Here is a 26,725-nt window from a genome sequence, read left to right on the forward strand (position 1 = left end):
TGCAGGTTACATCAACTGCTGATGTCCTGACCCACTTAGGTAAAAAAAAAAAAAAGTTGGTTATAGTTCTTCTAATGTGTGGAAATGTATATGTACGAACATTTGAAAATGCTATGTGGTGATATCTATGGTGAAAAATATGTGTTTAAAACGCAAGGAAAACAACGAGTACTCAGTTTTATCTACTGATCGTATTTGGCCCTGCAGTCGAAGTGCAATTCGAGGGACCGCACTCCAAGATCATACCATTCGGAGGATGCTCGCTTCAAGTACCGTCTTGCACCTTTCGGACTCGGTCTAAATATATTTTGCCAAAAATTCAGAAAGATGACTAAAATCGACTAACAGTTGATAGGGTCAGAAAAAAGAAGTAAGCAACAGTAATCTGTGGATACATGACCAAATCCAAATGAAAAATGGCCGAAAGTAACACCATTCTTGTGCTTACGGATGAATTATACTCCACCTGAATTACAGTTTCATATACATACATGGCTTGCTCATCTATGATGAAAAATTTTACGGAGAGAAAGAAATATTTATTAGAGGAGTTGACACACCTAACACGTAAGTTACTATTTTTTATATTATTTTGAAAATAATTGCTCGTGTGATTGTCTCTGTTGAGCAACTTTTGCCTTGAAGAAAATTATAAATTTTTATTTTTACTGAAATAGACAAAAAACTGTAAATTTCTTGTAGCTGAGGAGTTTTTAAGAAAAAGTAATTCGGTCATTCTTTTATGTATCAAACTTTCATGCCAAGTCTTATGTTTTCAATGCAAAATTTGGAAGCCTAATATTCAAAAGCAGCACGAATAGAAGTTACGTTTGGAGAGTCCACAGTATTTATGTAAGTAGATACCAATTATTAGTAAAATAATACATTGCTGTTCATCTCTTAACATCCGTGACAAGAAAAAAATGAAAAGTTCATATGAAAGAATTATTATTGTCTTCAAATAACGAATGTTGACGTGTTGTAAGCTCATCTTTCACTATATGTGGACTGAAGTGATGGTTTCTGAAAGTTAGGTGTTCCTGGATATTACTAATTATCAGTAAACGAGGATATATGGACCATAGGAAAAGAGTAATACAAGACAGTACTTCAGGATGGCAGACAAGTTGTATTTCCTGATCAAGAACTCTTGATTGGCAGCATCAGTTGAAGTTCATTGATGTGTACTCATAAGGGCTAAAGTTGCGATTGTTTAATTCCAAATTTATAATGGTGCACAGGCATTGGTCCTTTTTGACTGTCTGCACCGTTTGCACTACATTCTGGCTCTGTCTGCACAGTTTGCACTACGTTCTGGAGCAGTGTAATTTGTTGTGTATGGTCACGTGGTGAGTGCTAACTAATCAAATGAATGTTAAAAGTAGCAGGCATGCATTTGTTGAACCTTCTGAATATGAACACTGCTTACTGTCTACTTGATTGAACGTCATTTTCTGACACCGGGATTCACCTGCACTACACATACTTTCAAGATCTGCAGCGAACTAAAGTCGGAATCACGAAACTTATGACCCTCTGTAAACAAACCGCCTCACTTCGAGTAACATCTCCGAAGGATAAGATGTAAATTTTGTACCAGGTCATCAGTGAAACACTGCATATTCCATGTCATTCGACAAATGGAATGTCTTTGCACCTTGTGGCAACACTGCTTTTGTTTACTTAAGGTCTTGAGTTCTATGATTTCGACTTCAGATAACGGTTCTGAATATTTAAGAATTTGTCACAAGGTTTGTAGGAGTATTAGGAAGTGCTTTAAAATAATGGAAACGATTATGGAACAAAGTTTGAAGCTTAGAAAAACTAATTAGCACTGTTAAAAGCTTGACTATGAGCCACGGTGGTCTAGTCAGTAGGTCATCTGACTGCCATGCAGGAGGCCTAGGTTCAATTCCAGGGATGGGTGATCTAAGGTCGGATTGTTCCCGCATAATGTGGCTCAGGGGATCACATCACTAAAAAATGGCACAATGCAATATCAACGGGGGAAAAGCTTTGGCCCAAGTTCTTTTGGGTTTATTGCGATTTCATTATGCTACGAATGTAATTTTAACATGGTTCAATTTTGATTTACTTATGTTAACACATACTGCGGAGTTGAAGCGATTACTTTAGATTTTGTTCAATATATGCTTTTGTAGTTAGGTTAGACAGGTCAGGTTTGGTTCTCTTAGCATTAAAATAAGGTCCCTAAATGCATTCTACTAAGGTTCTGATTTACTTTTACATTAATTTCCACTAGACTACAATACTTAGTCGCTTTTCAACGGAAAATACATTGTCCATGGGAAGCTCACAGGCTTGCTGAAGGTAATTAAGGTCTTAGTATCTGAGTTATTGACTCAAAAAGAAGCAAGATTTGACAAGACCCAGAAAATATATTCTAGACAGTTTTCAGCTTTCAAAGAAAATTGTATAGCATGATATATTGTGTACAACATTGGAAAAATCTGTTTTTCATCTGCCATCTTGAAACTAGTCATCTGATTTCACTCACATATTATAGCCTTACAGTCTGTCATTATTTTTAGCTGCAAACTTTTATTTAAATGGTAACATTTAAATAAATTTACAGCTGTCACTAAATAGATGACTTGTTCCCTCCCCCTAAATGACACATTATATTTCAATAATATTATTGTCAAATTATAGTACAAGTAATTATAGCACGAAGCTCAGAACTGTAGCCTACACAAGGGTTTGAAAATGTCAGAAATGGTAAATGTGAAAATATATGTATACACTGTATTTACTTGTGAACCTCCCTTATATACTTACACTACTTGTAATGTCGCTACTGTAGCTCTAGCTACAAAGTTTGTAGCTGTAGGGACGCTACATTTTAAAAATTGTAGCGTTAGCGAAGCTACAAAAATTTTCGCTGCAAGTACGTTTTTCTCAGCATTTTGAGGTAAATTTTGAATGTTGGAATTGCTACGAGCCTTCGTGTATGTCACACTTTAGGAGCATAACTTCTGTATACCACGACTAATCTCGAGGATTGTGGGTTATTTTCTTTGGAATGTAAATCACAAAGCAGAGATATATGCCAGTGAATATAAGAATGAGAATATATATTCTGAAACCTTCACAATTACTAATATTATTTGCTTAAATTCTCAATACAAAATTATATTCTTCTTCTAGGAAAGATGTTGGCTTCTTCTATTCTTCTATGACAAGATTCAATACTTCTTCTCTTCTGTAGAAAGGTTATCTATTTCTTCTATTCTTCTGTAGAAGGGATCATCTATTTCTTCTATTTGTCTATAGAAGGATCATCTATTTCTTCTATTCTTCTGTAGAAGGTATCATCTATTTCTTCTATTCATCTATAGAAGGATCATATATTTCTGCTATTCTTCTATAGAAGGATCATCTATTTCTTCTATTTTTCTGTAGCTTGATTAAATATTTCTTCTATTCTCCTGTAGAGCTCTTTTCCATGTGCGTTTCCCCCTTTTCTTCGGCCTGAAGCCTGAATTTAGCTAATAAAACTCAGATGTATTTTGGGGCGACAAATCTGGATATAGCACCACCTAAATAACGATTAAAGGGACAACCCAGGATCACTAACGTAAGAGTGCTACCTATGGCCCAGTGCGACTAAAGTCAGCTAGTGCAACCATAGTGCTTTGGGGTGACAAATATCAATTAGCGCCACCAAGGGGAAACAACCAAAAACCTAAGGAGGCCTTCCTCCTCGTCAGAGATAAGACAGATTCAAATCTACATCTTGACTTACTCTCCTATATGTCTAATTCATGAGTATTTTATTAATCATTATAATTCCTCTATCACATTTTATAGGTTTGTCGCGTGTTACTCACAAATCCAGAATATAAAAAAGGAAAGTTAAAATTTTGTACTTACGTATGTGAGTATAGTGCTCTTATTGTAGAACGACGTTTCAGAGATTGACTATCTCCTTCCTCAGGTTCGTATAAAAACTAAGTACTTGGCATAGTACTGCGTCAAAAATGTAATATGAGGATTGTGGTTAAGGGTTGGTTAGGGTACATTTAAAATATTAAGTTTTTGCTATTAGAAGTACGTAAAAACCAAGCCGTTCCCTAATAAAACTTGTACAGTAAACCTATTCACAGGTAAAAAAGTTAAAAAAGTTAAAAATCTAAAAAACCTGCATAAATCACAATGCAACCTGCAGGTTTGGCCTTTCCTACCCAACTGTGCTTATCCATCCACATGAAGGTCAATTCACAATGAATATTTCCCCTCCCCTTAATTTTCTCGTTTCCCCTTATTACATCACAAATCCAACGTGAATTCACGTTCCTCTCTTGCAGCTTGCATAACTTCCGGAGTGACGTGGAAACCGATATTGGGTTCAATCTTCCAGACTTTATCCCATTTTTTGAGGAAATTGATCCACCCTTCTTCCAAATTTCCTTCGTCCCTATTAAGATTATTCTTCCCCCCCCCTACAAATACTCGCTGTTTCATACACGTTTCTTCCTAATTTCCTCCCCTTTTTTCTGATTATCTCTTTTTTTGCGATTCTATGCCCACTTTCCAAAATGTGTTCTGAGAGACCCATTTTGGGAACTTTTTCCCTTATGTCCTTTTCATGCTCGCTCCATCTTTTACCCATATTTCGGCCCGTCTGTCCTATGTACTCCTTCCCGCATTGGCATTCTATTCGATAAACCCCCTTCTGTTTTTCCGGTATTTCCCTAGGTGTCTTTCCTTTCTTATAATCGGTGAAGTATTTTTCTACATTCTTTGGTGCTTTCATCCCGCAAACGATTCCAAAATCTCTCGTTATTTTTCCGATTTTTTCCGATACGGATTGATGGTAAGGGATGCCAACGTACTTTACCCTCCTATTTTCGATTTTCCCCCTTCTTTTTGATCCCCTTCTTTCCTAATAATTTTCCGTGCTCTCTCCGCTATCTTATCCATTTCTCTATTTGTGTATCCGTTTTTTAATCCTGTTTTTCTTATCCACCGGATTTCGTTGTCCACCGACATCAATCCGTTGTCCCTTACCATCAATCCGTATCGGAAAAAATCGGAAAAATAACGAGAGATTTTGGAATCGTTTGCGGGATGAAAGCACCAAAGAATGTAGAAAAATACTTCACCGATTATAAGAAAGGAAAGACACCTAGGGAAATACCGGAAAAACAGAAGGGGGTTTATCGAATAGAATGCCAATGCGGGAAGGAGTACATAGGACAGACGGGCCGAAATATGGGTAAAAGATGGAGCGAGCATGAAAAGGACATAAGGGAAAAAGTTCCCAAAACGGGTCTCTCAGAACACATTTTGGAAAGTGGGCATAGAATCGCAAAAAAAGAGATAATCAGAAAAGAGGGGAGGAAATTAGGAAGAAACGTGTATGAAACAGCGAGTATTTGTAGGGGGGGGGGAGAATAATCTTAATAGGGACGAAGGAAATTTGGAAGAAGGGTGGATCAATTTCCTCAAAAAATGGGATAAAGCCTGGAAGATTGAACCCAATATCGGTTTCCACGTCACTCCGGAAGTTATGCAAGCTGCAAGAGAGGAACGTGAATTCACGTTGGATTTGTGATGTAATAAGGGGAAACGAGAAAATTAAGGGGAGGGGAAATATTCGTTGTGAATTGACCTTCATGTGGATGGATAAGCACAGTTGGGTAGGAAAGGCCAAACCTGCAGGTTGCATTGTGATTTATGCAGGTTTTTTAGATTTTTAACTCTTTTAACTTTTTTACCTGTGAATAGGTCTACTGTACAAGTTTTATTAGGGAACGGCTTGGTTTTTACGTACTTCTAATAGCAAAAACTTAATATTTTAAATGTACCCTAACCAACCCTTAACCACAATCCTCATATTACATTTTTGACGCAGTACTATGCCAAGTACTTAGTTTTTATACGAACCTGAGGAAAGAGATAGTCAATCTCTGAAACGTCATTCTACAATAAGAGCACTATACTCACATACGTAAGTACAAATTTTTAACTTTCCTTTTTTATATTCCTCTATCATTTTATATTTCTTATCCTATATTTACAATGGTTTAATCTGTACTCATTATCTTTCATTTGTTTTGTTTAATATAATCACTTTCTGTCTCCTCTAATTTCATCAATCAAATTTACTTTCCACCTTTCTGTCGCACTGCCATCTATTGTTGCTTCTGCCAACTAATTCTCCCTATGGTGATCATTGGGTTCGGATGTTCAGGCACGTATCAATAGCATAAAACAAAAAATATCGACAATAACATTTACTTTTGCAGGAGGTTCATAAAAACAGTATTACATGGAAATATGGATAATCTAGATTATAAATATCTTGATATTGCAGATTACAATGGATATCTCCATAATGTATTTCATGAGTATCTGAATAATTATAATATCCAGATAACTAACTGACACACATGAATATATTCCTGGTAACAGCTATGTTTTTTTTATCTGCATCGCTGTTTGGGGAGAAATGCCTCGTTTGCACCAGCCCCGGAACAAATCCTGTGAATATCCATGGTGTAAGATACAGCAATATATCAATAATTACTATGTAAAACACATCTTGCAGTGCAAAAATGAGTGATCTGTTTTTCACTACACTGACAAAGCAATAGTGCCAGCAATCGATGGCTCAGTACGTTAACAGCATTGATCATTGTCAGTATATAGGATCTCACCAGCAAGAAATTATTGTTACGAGAGCGATAAACATACACTTTCTGGAATTACAATTATTTTCGTGATAATATTTGTTCACAAATTTTTAAATTACATTTTTTTATTGAGAACATTTCAGGTACAGCACGTAGCTATTTTACACTGAAATCAGTAACAATGAAAAGAACAAAAATAAAGATGATAATATAAGACAAAATATTAATATAAATAAGTCAAGATAGCACAATTGAATATTATTTAGCAACATATGTTCTGATGGTTGACCGAAAGGTGTACTCTGTGGAAAATACATCAGCACTTGATGGGAGGTCGTTATATTGAGTGGGATGTCTGTGGAAGAGTGATTTTTTTTTAATTTCCATTCTAGGCTTTTTTGTGTAAAATAGATTTGTGATGCATGTTGTGCACATAGGCACTCGAAAGTGGATTTCCTGGAGGAGCGTGTTGCAACAGATTTTGCCATTGACAATTTTGTAAATATACATAAAATCATTCAGTAAACGGCACTGATAGGGAGTCTGTAAGTTTAGAAAGGACAGGAGATATGGTGTTGATAAAATTGCATACTGTTGGAACCCTGTTACGAACTATAGCAAGGAAAAATTTAAGAACAGAATCGATTCTGGAGAGCTGATTGTGACATGCCATGTACCAGACGGGAGAGCAGTATTCTATTATTGGGGAAATGAATGTTTTGAAGTACAAGGTGAGGGCTGAGATGTCACTAATTTCGGTGAAACGATACAGTAAGCCTAAGAGATGCATAGCCTTTTTTGTCTTGCCTGTAATATGTTCTTCAAATGTGAGTTTTTGGTCGAAAACAATACCTAGGTCTTTATGAGAGGATACTGCTTTGATGTTATTGCAAAGATGGAGTAAGATGACTTTAACAGGTTCTTTTTGAGAGAGATGGTGAGAGTAGTACGTTTTTTTAGGATTTAATGTAAGTTTCCATGTCGGGCACCATGAAAAAAACGTTATGTCATGTCATTCTGGAGCAGCTGAGTATCGTTGGAAGTGGAGATTTCTCTGAAAAGCTTAGTCTTCTGCGAAAAGAAGGTAGAACACTCAAGTATACATGTCAGTTTCTATAATATATTTTATCATATTGTAAAAAGTATGTACGAGTTATTGACTTTCCAACAGAATCGACAATTTTCTTTAGTTAATATATATTGCTTTCAAATTTATGTATTTTCCTACTTTTGCATAGCTTTTCTGTAACTTTTACTAATCATGGCAATGAGGATGAATGGTGTATTTAATTATTCTCTTATGTATAGTTGCTTTTTGCTATTTTCAGCTAATTGTGAGAATGAGGAAGAATGATGAATGATGATGACCAGTGTGGGGAATGGAGGAGCAGGAGGATCCCATCCTCCCAACTAGGCAGTTTTTGTATTGAGTTCATTTTATACATAGATAAGCTGATTGAGACTGGATCTGTATGTCCGCCAGGTATCGAACTGGCGGCCCTTTGATTGCAAGGCAACACAATTTCCACTGTGTCTTCAGGGAAGCAATCCCAACTTGAAAAAGCATCGCTCCACGTGTTTCTCATTTATACCATTAGAAGCACCCCCCCACCTATTCCCAAGGTTCGAGTAAATTTAATAAGATAAATGATCTTTATAAAGCATAGTTTACCCTCCAATATATACTTTCTGTTCAAATTGCAGCCTTCATATCATTTTATTAAAAAAATGAAATATTTATTCTCAAGAAAAATATATTATATGTGAACATAAATTCATAACCCTACTAAATTTTATTTGTGCATAGTTGTAATCATTAATTTGGGAAACACCCTAATTGCAATATTCATATATCAAATTTGATTTGATATGCCACTTGCATAGGTACGTTATTCTCAAACACTATAGCAAAAATAAGAAACTGAAGTAACACTGCTATCAAAAATATCGAATTATGGGAATCATGATGATAAATAACAGAATCTATTTTCTAGTAAGTACTATGATCATACTAGGATCTTCTTTTGAATATTCATATGCTTGTTTTTAAGTTTTATATGCAGAAGTAGCGCAAAATGTAGTGAAGTAGCAGTTGCGTAGCGAGCTATTCTTTAGGTAAATGTAGCTGTAGCGAAGCTACAATTTGGAAGAGTAGCTGTAGCTGTAGCGAAGCTACTTTTAAAATGTAGCGTTCTGATCACTGGTAGAATATGCAAGTGCAGAACTTATATGGGGTTTGAGCTTCTAACTAGCTGCCAACACCATTTATCTTGCAGAAGTAACATGTTAATGTTCAAACAGTGAGCCAATAAGCTTCCATGATCTATTGCATCATCATTTGATCAATTGCTAATGAGGAAGTGACTGATGACACATAAGCTATGTTTGACCATACTCTGGAAACGCATACTTATTTTTTCTGTGAATAATCCATTTTAACATTATTTCGGAAAAATTTCACACTTGATGCATACACCCAACAGCTAAAAACACAGTATCAGGCGAGGCCAGGTTGTAGGTTGTGTCCTGCACATGAACATTTTAAAACCTGATGAAACTAGTTCAAAAGCTAGTTTCATACCTGGTGGGGACTTGTGTTCACAAGTGTTAAATTTACATGTAACTTGTAGTCTGATGTAATTTGTTCAAATTGAAATTATAATTGATGACAATTACATTTTATAATATAAGATTTTTGTATGCTTCTTCTTTTTTATTTGAAATGTGTGTTGAAAAATATACGAAACAAGCATACTAAAATCTTATTTATATGCAAGAAGTAGTAGCTTAAAAGAAATCAAAGAGAACTAAAACTGCAAAAATGTAAAGAATGACCTAGCAGAGTAATCATCATCTCTTGGGCTTATAGTTGTACTAATACAGAAGAATACACTAATACATTCTTGGATGTTACATTTTCTGGTCCTTTAAGTTTATTTACCTTTGTCCCCTGAAAAACATAAATTTGAGGTTTCTTAGTCAAGATATGTTTTTAAATGCAGTTTTGCAAGTGTTTTCATGTCTGTGCTACCATGCAATCCTCTGCTTGGACCATGTAAATTGGCTCCAGTTGGACAGATTTTCTGCGGGGGTTTTCTAAGAGCATATTTCAAACCATATCACCAGTATTAGTTATTTTGTTTTTGTACATTGCTTGTCTGCCACTTTTGGCTAATCACAACTGAAGATTAGTGTAATCAGGTTATCACGCATCAACATTATTGCAGTTAGTACTGATAGATGGAAAAGCAACATGTAAGGAGTGTTAAAGGAAAACTTCCACCTGAGATCATCCATCTCAGAAATTCAAGCCCTGGTGTCCCACAAGGTAGCCAGAAACTGTAGTGACAAGCCATTGCGGATTTTAGAAAATCAACATAAAATAACTAAAATACAAGAATACTATGAAAGTCCTTAATGTTTGACTGACACAATATATTCTGAAAATATGTTTCATTACGTTAAAAAAAAAGCATCAAATTAACATGAGTTCTTTAAAATTTTGGTACCTCAGTTTTGTATGTGCTTTTAGAAAGCTAGAGATTAATACGTGATGTTATTACTATAATAACATTTAGGATTAACTATTTTCAAATTCCTGCTTTGGACAAACAGTTGTGTGAATCATATTCTTTTTATATCTTGTCCTAGGTTTGATTGATCAACGTAAGAAGTATGTAGAAGTGAAGCAATTACGCTCCAACACAAAACAAATGGATCAGTGTGTGTTACGTGTAAAGTTGCCTTCTTCAAGCACAATTCCTTCAACCATGAAAACCAGCAGAAGAACTGTTAAAGAATTTAGCTGTGAGAAGCGTAAATCTTCATGTTTGCCTAATGACAAAGAACATAATCACCCTGAGGTGAAATTTTCTGGTAGAATTCACGTAAACCCCAAATCACTGCCAAAGGGTGTAGATTGCAAAAACTTCCAAAACCAAAAGTTACGAAGCGTGTATGTTAATCCACACTTTCGCAAGGAAGAATGTAGAATTCCACTTGAAAGTAATTCTGATTCTAGTATATATTTGAAGGAACAGCTACCGAAATCTTCCAGTTACATCCAGACAAATCCTGAAGCTCGAACATTGATCCACATAAATCCAAAAGTGAAAACAGAAAAGATGAAGAATGTGAATACTAAAACAAAAATATCAAAAGTTATTCATGTCACCAAGATGAAAAGTCCAAAGGTTATCCATGTGAATCCAAAAATGCGGACTTCCAAAGTTATTCACGTAAATCCTAGTGTTTTGTTCAAAAGGAAAGGTGCTGTTATCGATTCTAATGCTAAAAGTGAGAAAGTTACAAAGCAAGTCCTTGGAGTGGGTAAAACTGGAACGGATCAAAGTGCAAAAAGGGCTAAAAACAGTTTGGGATCCATTGGAAATTTGAAAAGTGCCATCGGGTATAAAGGAGCACAGATAGGCCTCTTAAAATCATTCTACCCTCAGAAACATTACCTTAATGAAAATACTTGGCTTGTAGCTGGAAGAGCAAAAGATGTTTCCAACTCTGATTTAGTGTCAGTTAGTAAAACAAAGTTAGTGCGTGTGCCTCGCAAGAGAAAGCTTTCTAGTTCGAAGAAGGGAACACCTTTCAAATCTTCTCCAGTCTCTGTTTCTGCTGCCAAAGCTGTGTGTTCCAAGTACAAGTTTGTGAGAATTAATTCTGTGCTTAGTACAGTTCCTAAAAAAGTGCCAGTTGCCATGAAATCAAAATATAGAATAGATAGAAGGACGTCTCCTCGTGTGAAGGTTGTCAAAAAATTCCAAGTCAAATACAAAGCAGCTAAAAGCATAATGAAACCCAGCCAGGATAGTTATAACAGATACCACACTTCAAAGAAGAAGAAGAAGGGAATCTTGTTTCAGAACAGAGTTTGGAAGAGGAGCTCCCAATCAACAGTGCCAAGGAGAATCAGCATTCCCAAGCAAAGGCTACAAAGAATGTAAGTAGACTGAGATTCGTATGTATTACCAGGTAAATTGTCCATTAGCATGCTAATTCATTTCATTATGTGCAGTGCAAGAATTAAGAATTAAACAAAATTTCAACGGAGCAGCTGTTAACCTCAGCACCAGCATCTCTGCAATTCCATCCCTCAAAAGTGTGTGTGCGATAATTAATATGACTAGTGATGGACAATTTGCCCAGTAATATCTATGCATCATGTTGTAACAATGTAAATTTGTAATTCTTTGTGCTTTTCTGTACTAAAACAAAACTTAACCCATGACACAACAGCGCATTGAGGACCTGGAGCCCAAAGCATGGCCACTGTGCAGGACTTTTTGTAATTTACTTGATGTAAAAATAATTACACAATTGGAACTTACACTGTCTGCTTTGTATATACTGTATGTACATTAGAGTACCGCATCAGACCACTTTCGCTTGCTCAAACTTGTTCGAATCTCCCATGCTCGAGCATGATATGCTCGAACGTACTGCACTCATACTGGAATGATTGACAATGCCCCATATTTCAGAGCCTAATAAACACCAGTATCAACCTACAACCTATACATGGAAGGAAACCAGTCCATGCAATTACAATTCTAAATAATAATTTTGTATGTGTAGACATCATTGTCCACTTACTGAAAAGGATAATCATATTCTGCGAATTAATGAAATGCAGTTATAACATTCAATTGAACATCATTTCAATGTAAAAATAATCGTAGAGACATAAAATGTCAGTCTAGGTAGTTTCAGCCCATAATCACCTATTTCATTTTCACATATCTCGGTAAGATATACAAAACTGCATTTTAACATGGAGATGATGACTATGCTCACTTATTTCTCAATTTCACTTTGTCTTTTACTTCACGATCCATATTTGAGGGCCCAATACCATAGAGAAATTACGGAAATGCGTCTAGTAATAGGGTTCGAGTGTATTTCGCTCGTTCAGTCGTTTTTCGCCCAAGCGGAAGAACTATCAATTCTGTGTGCCATCTAGCGTTGCCCGTGCGAACTATTTGCTGGTCGAGCGAAAAAAGTTCATTGCAGCACTCTAATGTACATCTAATTGAAATATGTGTAAGATATTTTTCTATTCAATTTGGTGAATAGATAGAAGTGAATGTGTTCATGCTTCTATTAAATTTCCTCACATCTGAATGATGTTTATGTATGTGTAGGGGAATTTTATTAAACATTTTCAGGATACAATGCTGTAAGTGGTAACAAGTCTATTTATATTTTTATACACATAAATGAGAAACAAACATTGTTGACTATATTGAAATATATTTTCAGTGGAACCTTTCCCACAACGAAGACAAAATTTGGTGAGAAGCAGCCATGCACAACATTGGTGAGGATTGGTGGCATTTTGTATAAAACTTCTAGGAGAAAGCTAATGAAGAGTGATGGAAACAGGAGTTCAACTCTTGTACAAAATGGATTGAAGAAATATGTAACTGTCAGGAGTAAGTATGTACATTCCCGTGCTGAAAAGCAAAATCGAGGAAAGAACAAAGCTTTGTAAATGAACGTAGCCCGTAAGCATGTCTATTTCCTTTCCAAAGAGGCAGGCATGCTTTTCAGTAAGAGAATGAAATAACCAATACACAGAAAACATATTTGTTGTAAAATATTGTGGAAAATGAAGTAGGACAGAATGTTTGCAAAACATTAAGATACACTTTATGGTGCAATATCCAATCTGAGGGTCAAGGACCACCAAGAGACTTTTTGTTGGGTGAAGAGTGGTTAGCACATGAAGTCCCATTGTCACTGTTTCTGGCTTGTTCAATTAGAGTCTGTTATGGTTTCTTTTCTATTAGCTTTCTAGTTGTCCTCTTGATTCCAGGTCAAAAGTAGAACTTTGTGGAGTTTCCAAGGCTCGTCAAACCCAGGATTGCCCATGTCCAAGACAGTGCTAATCATTTGGCTACTCTTGTGCCCCCCCCCCCCAATTTTCCCCCCACCTTAATAAAGTTAACTTTGCTGCTAGAAACAAGCATGATATTTTGCTTCAAATATGAGAAGCCTCTTACACTATTGTACGTTGACTTAAAGGAAAAAGATGAAAAGCTCTTCCTTGGGCTCTGTATTCTACCATGAAGAGGTTTCCCCACATTCTCACCTGCTGTAGGGGTTTGTCTGCAGTCATATCTAGTGTGTAATACGTCACAAAAATCTGTTGCTAAAACATGCTGGTAGCACCAAACTTAACCATCCTAACCAACTAACATTATTTTACACAATTCCAATAATGTGTACATTGTTAGGTTAGGAGATCAGGTTTATAGCTCTTCGCAACCGATTTTTGCAGCATGTTACACACTGGATGTGCCTGAAGACAGACCCTCGACCATAGTGGAGGTTATGTTATCAGCAGCATTCTTGGCTGGGTGTGGCCTACTTTATGCAGAGACATTGTCAGAAAAGAATTCCTCACCCTAGGAATCGATTGTGGGTCTCCAGCGAGACAGTCAGAAGGAGACCTTACTGATTGGACCACTGTGGCTATATTTGAAATCGAAGACATTTACTAAACTGCACGGGAAACACTAAGTAGAGAAGCATTATTGTCATATTTCTTTTTCTAGCCCCTGCTTTTGATCTGATAATGTGAGCACATTATTTGTGAAATATCAAAATTTCAGTGTCTCAGGTTTGGATAATGCTGCATGGAAAACTGTTGTGATTTTTTTGCGCCACTATCGTTGTGCTTACATCCATAGATTGTTTCTATACTACATGTATTTATAGTACAATTTTCCCGTGCTTTCAGAACTGAAAGATGATAAGAAGAAGATTGTGAATGTTCGTGGACATAAATTTATGATGGATCCCATGGGCAAGACACTGATAAGAATTCCCACTTCCATGGACAAGAAATCGAAGGAAGTGAAATCAGAGAAGCCTCATCCAGCAGGTGCTCTGAAGAGAATTGATATTGGTGGCATCACCTACGTCCAGAAGTCGCCAGGTGTTCTCGAGCGAACAAATGTTCATCACACGAGAACGCTTTTGAGGTTTGTGTTGTTTCAATCCTTAGGATTCTTCTCCACTAAATTTCATTTTAGAAGGGGAGCAATTTAGGTAAAATCTGAAAATTAGGTTTCAAGAAATGTAGAGCATTTTCTATTGGAAGTTCCTAAGTTGCGCAGAATGTATTTCTTGTGAGGGTTAGAGATGTGTGTTTGTTTTCAGTTTTTGTTCAGATAGAATAATTGCTACTTAACCTACAGCATGTAATCCAACCCACTGTGCCATTTGGGGAGGCCCAACAATAGTACCTTGTCATTTAAAGAGCATAATATTTAATCACTCCTTTTCATGCTTTGTAACTTGCTTAGACAGTTTTCACCTTAACTAAGAACAATGAAAGAATACAGAACTCAACTTAAAAACAAAATAATAATATTAGTTAACTTGCATAATTGCAAATATTCTGTATGAGGGAATGAAGTGCTGGATACCCAAGTGAGGTGTGTGTACTACATGTTTTTTTTTTTTCACGGAAAAATTAAATGTAACACACTGTAATGTTCTTTTTTGTAATGTTTTAGGAAGGTGTGAATACATTTCCCTACCATATTTTGTCACGATATCATTGAAGGATGAAAAATGGCCACATGTGGCAGTGCATCCAAAAGTTTTAATTCATTCATTGTCACAATATGATCCAATACAAAGTGAACGTGAATGCAAAATAAACTCTTCAAAATGAAATATAGAGTTTGTTTACAGGCAATACTTTCTGCAGTCTGGATTATCCTGTGAGTTATGCAAATTCCAGAATATTGATTAATCCTGCTGCAAACTTTGGGATGCGAAATAGACTTCTTTCTACAGAAATAAATTTAATAATATTCTAATATCTCCTTCATCTTTTTTTTGGCACTACAGTCCATCACAGACCCTGGTCTCTTTCAGTATCTTCTGGCACCCATCTCTATCCATCACCTTTCTTCTCCAGTTCCTAATTCCAAAAATTACAAGTATACATGTTGGCAGGAATCAATAAAGCACATGTATCGGTATCAGCTTTTCTTTAGAAATAAGGTATTTTGATTTATTTTCTTATTAAAGTGACAGTATTTTTCCTTCTGTCACTGTAAGTTTTCTTTAGTGTTTTGAGAACTATTTAGAGCCATCTATCAAACATTCATTGTAAATATAGAATTTCTGCATACAGTACTATACTCCCAGACACCATAAGCCTAAACTCAGGGTTTGCATTTCACCTAGATGAAGATTAGAATGTGCTATTAGATTGAAGATTTCAATTTAGTGTAATTAGTATAGTTTTAAAGTCAAATTGGAACAATACTTCACTATTGTAGCATCGAAATGCCATTCTTATGGTATGCTTTTGATCACAAAACTTTTTCAGTTTTTGTACTGAAATATTGATCACCATGTATGTGTGTTTCTATTATAAAACTAGAATAACCTACCCAAATCTCTGTTTTGATTTGGGGGTCAATTATTGCAGTGTAATTACCATTGTCAAGTAACAAAAAAAAATCATATGAAGTGAAAAAGCAACACTTTTAACTTTTTGCTTCAAGTGAAGAAATGCTTTAGTCAAAATAATTATGTAACAAGTATATTGTTTTTGGATAAGATCTTCACATGATGTAACAAATTGAATAAAAACACAAGATAGCTCTTGTTGATAAGATTGCATTGTTGGTTTCCAAATTTAGAAAATTTTTCTTGAAACATCTTACATTTAAACAGTATTGTAACAATTCAAATTGTATTGGACCTATCTTGAATCAATCTACTTTTTAGCCAAGCAAAACAGAAGAGCATAAATCTCCTTGTGAATAAGAGAAGGAAAAACAACATGCCTTGCATTATCTACCATCATTTCGGAAAATGCTCCAGGAATGAGAAGGGTAGCTGCCCATATGTTCATAATCCAAAGCAAGTGGCCATGTGTAAAAAGTATGTATGCTTCTTTTTTTAACTTTACTGTCATTTGTAATAAGTGTTGTGGAGGAAATGTGTATTTTTAACATGTAGTAAAGTATATATCTGCGTGTCTGTTTATATTGAGGAGTTGCACAGGAAACAAAATTGTAGGTGGCACTACACTGTGGAATGTAAATATTTTATTCTGTTGTGCGATTTTCATGATATAAATAAGTAGTTACTGATTCTTTAAATAACTGACATGAAACACTGAAATTATTTACTCCTTGTAAAGTTTAGCTGTTACTCATGAAACTAAATTTACTGAATAATGATTGCAGTGTTAATATTATAGTAATACTTTCATCTAACAATAATTGGAAGAAATAGTAATACACTTTCATCTAACAATAATTGGAAGAAAGCGACCAAAGATCATTGTTTCTAGGTAATAGTTCATTTACAACTTTATGTTGACTTTCATTAGGTAACACTAGTCAGTTTGAATGGATTAGTCACACATGTATGCATATAAGCTGATACAAAATGTTTACCTATAAAAAATTGCAAATGTTCCACAAAGGACCTCAGTGATTCATTCACCTTGTTAATTAATTCATACAACCAGGCAGGGTCAGATTAAGACTAAATTGGGCCTGATGCTTGAAATCTTCGGTGAACAATAAACACGATGACATTATAATTACATCACAGCGCAAAGAATAATAGTAACTGTATAATAAGTAACGCTGTGTCTACTCTTCCGAAATTGGGGATCCACATTTCATTCTAAGATTTATTTTGAGGTTAATGTAGCAAAAGAGAACTTCAGTTTTCTGAAAATTCTCGCCTGTTTTCATCTGGGCCTATTTCAGGAAAGGGCCTAATCCTGCAGCATCAATAGCACCCATTTTAATTTGGCCCTGCAACTAGGTGCCTTCAATAGGCTTTGCGTGGTTAAATTATGGTCATCAATTTTTAGTAACAAACAATGTGCCTATATCAGCCAATACGATCGTACTGATTGATTTGTTCTATCTGTAAAAGATATGTTTTCCCTACAATTTAAAAATAAAATTATATATGCTAGAAGATTTTTTAGACTGAGAAATGATAATATAAATAATGTAGATGTATAAATTTAGGCTTATTTCCGCTTTTTTTTTACATGAAAGACAAAAATTTATTTGGATTTTGACCTTCAGTTACCCAAGAATAAATAAGAAAGAGACATCTGATTTCAGGACACTAACATTTTCTGAAACCTGCTTGCTTGCAAAATATAACATTTCGAGAACACATTTTTATCGCTTTGCTGTTTTCTGATTGCCACATCATTCAATTCCATTAAATTCAATTGAGAGAGAGACGTGCCATAGAATTGAAAGTAAATATTTAGCCACTGCACATACTTCTGTCGCATGTATTTACAAAGGACATTTTTCTACTATGCACAACATGTATTAAAGCTCATAAATTAGGGATAATGCTGAATCTTGTACAAAGAAATATTTGATGTGCACGTTGCAGCTTGAAATGATGTCCGGGTACTGTACCAAAGAACCAGTGTTGACTATGACCTTGATCGAGTGTGTGGTGGCACTGTAAGCAGACAAATGACTCACAGGAGCGAAACTGCTGACCAGAGTACAGTGCCTATAGGAAGTGTGCAGTTGTGTTTGGTTGTGCGAATGGTGAGTGTGTGTGTGAAATGGCTCAACGAACACATATTGATGATGTAATGAGGGGAAGGATACTTGGGCAGCTAGAGGCTGGCCAAAGACAGCAGGTCATGTTACAGGTGCGCAATGTGTCACAAAGTGTCATCTCACGATTATGGCAATGATTCCAACAGACTGGAAATGTGTCTCGATGCTACAGCAGTGGACATCCACAGTGTACAACACCACGAGAAGACAGGTATCTCACCGTAAGTGTCCGGAGACACTGACGGAGTACTTCGGGGGGCCTTGCTCGAGACCTTGCAGCTGCCACTGAAACAGTTGTTTCCAGACACACTGTGTACAGACGACTCAACAGGCACGGTTTATTTGCCCGGAGGCCTGCAATTTGCATTCCACTGTCACATGGTCACAGAGTAGCCCTTAACAACTTGTGTAGAGAACACAGGACATGGACAACGGAAGAATGGTGTCAGGTACTCTTCACTGACGAGTCCAGGTATAGTCTCAATAATGATTCTCGTCGTGTAAACCATCTGGCATGAACCAGGAACCAGATACCGACCCGGTAACATCGTCGAAAGGGACCAGTATGGATGTGGTGGTGTCATGGTGTGGGGTGGCATTATCCTGGGTTCATGTACACCCTTGCATATCTTCGACAGGTACTGTAAGAGGTCAGGTGTACCGGGGTGTTATTCTGCAAGACTACGTTCGTCTTTTCAGAGGTGTAGTCGGTCCTACGTTCCTCCTGATGGATGACAATGCCAAGCCACACCGAGCTGCTATTGTGGGGGAGTTCCTTCAAACAGAAGACATAATACGAACGGAGTGGCCTGCCTATTCCCCCGGCCTCAACCCAGTTGAACATGCTTGGGATGCTCTAGGCCGACGTGTCGCCGCACGTCTTCCACCTCCTTGGACTCTTCAGGAGCTCCGACATGCACTGGTGCAAGAATGGGAGGCCATACCCCAACATCTGCTCGACAAACTCCTCCAGAGTATGCTTAGCCGTTGTACTGCATGTGTCAATGTGCATGGGCATCACATTCCATACTGAAACCTGTGCACATGCTCAAAGAACTGTGGAACAACAATTTACAATCTCTCTTGCTTTGTATCATATGTGTGCTCTTTGGTTTTTTCTCACGTTTTCTGCAATAAACAGGGTTAAACAGGGTATGAGGATGCCTTTCTTGTGTGTTCAACATGTGTCTGTGCTACCACAACTAGTTTGTTTCAGTGCTGTATCGTAGGGCACCAAAACCTCTATTATCCTTAATTTATGAGCATGAGTGTATATAAGCAACTGACATAAAATCTTAAATCGTAACATTTTTCTATTAAAGGCAATTCCAGGTTGATGAAATTCACATTTATTTCAGGTTTCTCCAAGGTAGGTGTACTTTAGAAAACTGCCCCCTATCCCATGCTGTTGGCCCGGAGAAGATGCCCACCTGTAAGTATTTCCTGGAGGGCTGCTGCAACAGAGATAACTGTCCATATTTACATGTGAAGGTTAACGACAAGGCAGATGTGTGCATTCCATTTCTGCAGGGATTTTGTGCCGATGGAGAAGAGGTAATGGCATTTGTACATACAAAGAACGGTATACCTTCTTGGTACTTTTATTTCTGTTTTATTTTCTCAATGAAAATAGAAGCTTAGTTTTATAGATGTGCTCTGAATTGACTGGTTGTAGCATACAGCTCTACATGTGAGCTTGCAGGAGTGTGTACACGGGTGGAAAAAGGTCAGTTTTCGTCTTATCTGTAATTTGTGTTTTTTTAAATAGTTTAGTCAGTACATATTTTTCTGTTTTCATGACTGCAATTTGATTTTTTGTTATTACATTTTTGGGACACACAGTGATTTTCTAATCAGATGACATATTTGTTTAATTCAATTAGATATAAAAATATTTTTAATATGATTTTCTAGGGCTGAGCCATCGGCCGATACCAGCGGTATCGGTATATCTAAGTATCGGTTGAATTTTCTTTGCCGATGCCAATAATTTTGAGTTGCCAAGAGAAACAACTCATTTGTCAAGATTTGTCCTTTTCAAAGGTTCATTCACCCTTCCTTGTGACTTAGGGGTCCCGAACAGGAATTCCATGTACATTTCTGAGAAATGTTTCCCTCCTAGGAAGCAGATGGCAAGATCAAACACAGGACTAAAGTGCTGCACACAAACATTGGAGGCAAGTAACTGCCTGGTGGTAAACGCTATGTGGAAACAAAAGAAACTAACTATTCATTGTCAACTCGTGCTCGCAAACTATTGGGTAAGAACGTGGATGTTTTCAAAACCAGCATTATCATCATCCTAGGCTCATTCCGGAGTTCTTGGGAAAGGGGTGAATGTCACTGTGGGAGGGAGGGTTGTGGATTTTCTTCTTGTCGTCTACCCATCTGTGTGATTGCTGGCCGATGCTTACACTTTCAAATTACAGAGGATAATGGACAGCGGGCATACACAGAGCCGGACAAATGAACATTAAATATATCTGTACAGTTTTATGTATTTTTACATCATTTTCCTCCCTCCCCAGGTTAATCCCAAGGACATGAATGTTGTTTACATGAAATGAAGCTGGGACACTTATAATGATCCATCGTTTTTCAGTTGAATTGAAACACTTTAAAAAGGCTTGCAACATTTCAAAAACTTATTTTTTCTTTTCTTTTTCATCCCTGGGGGTAGAAATAAATTCACACAAAATGTCACAGCACATTTTAAAGTGCTATAATGCTACATGATGATAATTTGGGAGTTATTTAATGTCATTAATAGAATGTGGTGCGATGAGTTTTATTATTTTAAACTGGAATTATCAATACCATGTATTGGTATCTGTTAGAATCAGTCAGGATATCGGTATCAGCATAATTTTCCTAACCTAGTGCTCTCATCTTTGGTGTAAGTGATCCTGAGTTGTTCCAAAGAATTATTGTTGGCCAAGCATCATACGGACAATTGGTAAACTACTTGAAAAGGAATAGTAGCAGACTTGGGACTTGAGATAAACTTACATCAACAAATTAATAAGCTGCTGGGCAGGCCTTTTCCCTCAAAGGCTGTTGCACCATGAAGTATTAATAAAGTAGGCCAGCTATGAAAGTGTTTCTCCAACATTAACTTTCCATTTTTAAAGCCGCATTTTCTTCTCTGCTCTTCCTAGTGTGTTACATGTTACTTGTATTTACAATGCATTAATCCTGTTTTTTATTCAGGTCTTACCTTCATAGAAATTATAGTTTTTTATCTACGTGAAGTTTTGTGTTTCCATGTTGCACAATTGGATAGTTTTTTTCAGATTAGTTTGGAATTAACTAAGAGTACGGCATCTTGAAATGAATGAATGTAGCAAGCCTTCAAAATTAATAAGAAAATAGCTATCCAATTGTGCATGTATTGCGGAAACATGAAACTTCACATAGGTAATACTTAAACCGCGTTTACCCCAGTAGTTTTATGTTTAATAGGAAAAGGTGCGAAATGGCGATCATGATGTTACATGTGAGTGTGTGTATATGCGTGCATATTTTTTTCTTCTTTTTTCTAAGTTAGTAATTTTGACTGATTTGTTTCAATCCATAAATACATTTTGAACTGCTCTGAGTAAATGAATATGCTACTGAGAAGTAATCCAGTCAATTGGTGAGAATATTGTTACACAAGACAATTTGAAAATAAGCACATGAACTTCATGTGGACATGAGTGCAAACAATGGCTACAAATTAACTATAAACCATGAGGATATGCTGTTGTTTAATTTATCACTTTTGTATCCTTTTAGGCTAATTGTGATGTTGAGAAAGGATAAATATAGAATGAAATTAGCAAATAATCACAAAGAAACACTGCATGTTCAGGCCAAGTTTCTAACCCAGAACCTTCAGTGACAATATCATGAGCCAAGTACTGATTGTATAATTTGTTTCTTTAATGGTTGAATTTTTTTTGACGTTAAGATTTGAACATGAGTTTCCATTGTTCTCTACCATTGAGTCAGCACATTAGGAACTGTAATAAAAAAATAGACCAACTCTCTTTAACACCTGAATTCCATTATTTGTTTTCTTGCAAAATAGAGTTGTTACACATATCAGTTTGGCACAGAGAAAGTGACAATCAAAAATTATGCAGATATTGAACTTTTGTATCTCGTTTTATGGTTTTCCAATCACAGAACCTCCAGATAAACTTGTTATAATGTATTGCCTGTGGAATACAAACAATTTGGGTAAGAATTTTTCTGTTGTAATGTCAGAAATAGATCAAAACATTATTAAATCTAATGTAAACTACTTTCAGATGAGTGGTGTAATGGGTGAAACTTTTCTTATTAGTGTACATTAGAATCACTGAAGATGCCTTTTTGACTGTCACTGAATTATTTTTTTTTGTCGATCACAAGAAACTTTCTCTTTGCATTTTTCATGTCTTAAAACTTTCCTTTGAACAGTGTAAGAAGAGACATGTGAACATCTGCCCTAGCTTCGAAAAGGGTTGCTGTCTGAAAGGTAAGCGTTGTCCGTATCCTCACGTAACAAAGAAAGTTAAGCTAAAACGTCCTGTAAAGTTACAGGGAGAAGTTATTGTAGAGCATAGTAGTACAGGTTGTCCTTCAGATGCGAGACCTGAAAGAAGAAAAAGGTACTACGAGACAGAGAATGTTGCAGACACTTCAGAAGAATGTGAGCAGCAGTTGCCCGATTCAGATGCTGATCTGAAAGTTCCAGATGCCAAGATGCAACAGTTGGAAAGTATGGACATGAATTCGAAGCGAATTCGATTGTTGCAGAAGGTAAACCTGCTGAAGCAAGCTTGGCAGGGTGTGAATGTGGAGGGAGAGAGTGGGAATAGCACAGAAATTCAGAGCAAGGCTTCCGATGGATCTGAGATGACTGAAGATGGACCACAGATAAAGAGGCCAAAGCTAGGACATCTACCGTCGTACATCCCCTTATGAACTTTTTGATGAAAATGGGAAAAGAAACCTTGCTAAAAGACAAAGAGCAATAAAGGTAAATGAACTTTATACAAGTCAGATTTGGCCCGTGAAGGTATTGATAATGAACTTCAGAATATCCCTAAATTTTTCTTTTTACACTTTTTTTCGTATATTAACAAGTGATCCAGTTTGAATTTTTTTTGTTTACCTGCAAAAAGTGTAGTTTTATTCTTATGTGCCAATGCTACTAGATTAATTACAGTTTTTAGTAGCATAATACAGTGTGTAATATATATATGTATATTACTTCAAATAAATTTATGAATGAAATAAAAGTGCTTCTAACATAATCATTACTATTTATTGATTTCCATACATACATTCTTATGCAGTTGTTTTGATGCTAAAGTGTGATATGTTTATATGTATTTAAATGAATGAATGAGAGTGAGTGAGAGAGAGAGTGTGTGTGTGTTTCCTTCCTTTGCAGCATGTTAAAAGATTTGCAGAAATTGAGTTTTTTTTATGCCAACAAGTGTACATTTTTAAATATCTGTTTTTGATTGTAGAGTTCTAGGCAACACTGATGTATCAAATTGTATGTTTTTTGAATATTTAAATAAAGTTCATTAATCTTTCTATTACGTGGAATTTTTCTTCTTCAATTTTAAGTTTGGTGATAACGTCATGGTTTTAGTAGCTGATAAGTGATTCGTGGTTCATGTTGATTGTATTGACTTTTAACCATTGGACCTGTTTTTATTTCAACGTTTTTTGAGACTAGCTGTGTGTCAGTTGTAGGCTTGTATATATTTGAAGAAATCCAAGAATACAAGGTTGCATTCTGCATGAAGTGGTCAGTATGGATCTATACTAATGGAAATGCCCAGAAGCCAGGTTAAAAAAAAATAGTAGTTTAAAATTCAAGAACATATTCATGAAATGTTTGTCATTTTATATCAGCAGTATCTGAATCACTGAAATATATGCCCCTACATACATTTTTCGGTATTACATATAACGCCACTTCTATGCTCCGTAAAATTCCCGTCAATGAGCATGAATGATTAAGATGCAATTTCTGAAGATACAAAGGAACTCGATGCCAGGGCTCAACCTGGATCATCCAACAAGGTGGCAGATATCAGCCAACCATATTTCTTGGCCAACACTAATGCCTATAGCATGGTTTCTCAAACTACTTGCATGTATGTGTGCCAATACTGGTTACATATACCTTCAGATACTGCTACACAAGCTTGGTAGAAAAATGCAGACAATTATTGTAAAATCTCCTGTATCCCATTTTTTGCAGAAAAAAAAAATCATGCATTCCCTGGATTTCGCCTTCTGACTGCAATCACACAGACGACTGGGGCATGAATTCTGTATAAAAGTTCTACAGTACGCATGACCTGAACGAATTTCTAGTACATTAGTTACCGTACCTACGCATGTATAATGTGCACCTTGGTTTTTGGTGGGGAAAAGCAACAAACAGTTCTCATACATAATGTGCAGTCAGGTTCAAGAAATTGCTTTGTTAGTTGTGCCGATCAAGATTAAATGACATCATACGTATTCAATGAGGCACCAACCCATGCCACCTTCCCCCTCTCCCTGCACTGTGTTTAGCATCCCAAAGCTTTCACTTCTGAAACCACATCCTTTATTCAGAATAGAAGGTACATGAAAAATTGTTTTGGATTTGCAGCACCAAGGAAGTTCACAAAAAAATAAGTTATACACACCCCGTGTGCATGCTTAAATTCTGCCAGATTGGTGTGGCACTTCTTTTCTCCATGTTACAAAATTTCACTTTAGTTTTTTTTTTTTAAAAAAAATATTATTACTAAAGTAATCCAACCTGGTAATTTGTATTTGTGCCTGTTGATATATATGCGTTATATGCAGTGACAGTAAAGCATGTTTTAAATGTTGGCGGTCCGAAATATTCCATGAATAATATGCACCACAGTTTTTGGGGCAAAAAAAATTGGAAAAAAGAAAATGAAGGATGCATTTACCCCTCTTAAAGATATGGTTTCATATATACTGTAAGGAAGTGCACCTATTCCCCAGCATGTAATTTATATGCAATTATGCCATGAAACTTAATTTTGAAAGTAAGCATGGGGATTTAAATAATAAGCCCATGGAGCTTTTGCAAATAAAATTGTCAGAGTTGTCTTGTGCAAGCAAGGAAAAAAATTGCTTCATTTTCAGAATTTAATAGCTGTAGTCAAAGCAGCAGAAGCCTATTGAAACTTGACTGGTGTATCTTTGATAGGTTTTGTTTGCAGCAAAAGATGTTAATTCTATTTTGGGAGAAAAAGCAGTTGAATAACTTGAATCAATTCCTTTGTCTGATGACATGGTATTGCAACAGTTTGCAGACATGACTCCATATCTTACAAAAGGGCTAATTGAAAAAATTAAAACCAGCCAATATTAATCCATTCAGTTTGATGAGACCACCAACATGGGTCTTCTGCTTGCATTTACAGTGTTTTGTAAACCATATGTGGCTTGATATTTTGAAAAGCTAGATCAATTTATGAGATTGCATGGTAGAGACTGGAGCAACTGTATATTTATTCACAGTAAGGCTAATCGGGACTGGACCTACAGCTTAAAGTGGGATCTGAACCACTATGTGCCTCCACCAGGTATCGAACCCGGGACACCTTGATTTCAAGATGACGACGCTACCCCTGTGCCATCGGGGAGGCCAAAAGTAACGCTTGTTCGCTGTAGCATTCATTGTGTGGCTCAAGCTTTGAAGAAAAAGTGAATGTCAATTTGAAGTTGTTAACTTTATTAAATCCAGAGCAACTAATTAAAGACTGTTTTCCATTTCATTGAAAGAGATTGGTAGTGTGGATGAGAAATTACTGTTGGCATGATGGGTTTGCAGGCAAATGTTTATAGTCTCCTTTATGAGCTTTGCTTGGGGAAATAAATATCTAACAAGAAAAATATCAGGTACTTTAGTATTATATGGACTACGTCATTTCAGACAGTCTGTTTTCTGGAAAAGCAAAAGAAACACAATAGGAACACTGTATTTGAAAGTAGCAAATGATGTAAAATGACAATTTTAGGTTAGGTTAGAGGTAGTCCGTGTAATACTAAAGTACCAAATATCAAAGTGAGAAAGACAGAGCACACAGCAGATTCAGATGTTATATGGAATCTGGTTAGTGAGGAAGGGAAGGTCACACAAGTATGTATTAGTGACAAATATGAACATGAAACTGACCACTTGCCCGAAAGTGAACATGACTGCTTAGTGTGTTATGTATTTAAGCATGTGAAGGACGACCATCTTCCAAGCACGTGACCGATGTTCTTACTTTATAATTTTACGTCATTTAGAAAGAGCAGCAGAAAATTGAAGATGACCTTAGAAGAAAGACAAAGAACATTCAACATTAATGTGCAGTATAATTCACGATGTATTTCATACCTTAAAGATAGTTATGAAGAGTTAGGGGATAGGTGTACTAACACAGGGTTAGAAAGTGGAACTGA

At 36.2% G+C, this 26,725-nt stretch overlaps 1 protein-coding gene across 1 annotated transcript; it reads left to right on the forward strand.

Moving 5' to 3' along the window:
• The first annotated feature begins 416 nt into the window (after window positions 1–416).
• ZC3H3 (Zinc finger CCCH domain-containing protein 3) lies at window positions 417–23,660 on the forward strand. The gene is made up of 7 exons (XM_083135793.1): window positions 417–567; window positions 10,311–11,610; window positions 12,930–13,102; window positions 14,413–14,656; window positions 16,425–16,580; window positions 19,615–19,810; window positions 22,703–23,660. The coding sequence occupies exons 1-7, from the start codon at window positions 492–494 to the stop codon at window positions 23,207–23,209; spliced, it is 2,652 nt and encodes an 883-aa protein (XP_082991919.1). The 5' UTR covers window positions 417–491; the 3' UTR covers window positions 23,210–23,660.
• The last annotated feature ends 3,065 nt before the right edge of the window (window positions 23,661–26,725 follow it).

Source organism: Lepisma saccharinum, chromosome 14, assembly GCF_977018435.1.
Source record: "Lepisma saccharinum chromosome 14, izLepSacc3.1, whole genome shotgun sequence".
Lineage (NCBI taxonomy): Eukaryota > Metazoa > Arthropoda > Insecta > Zygentoma > Lepismatidae > Lepisma > Lepisma saccharinum.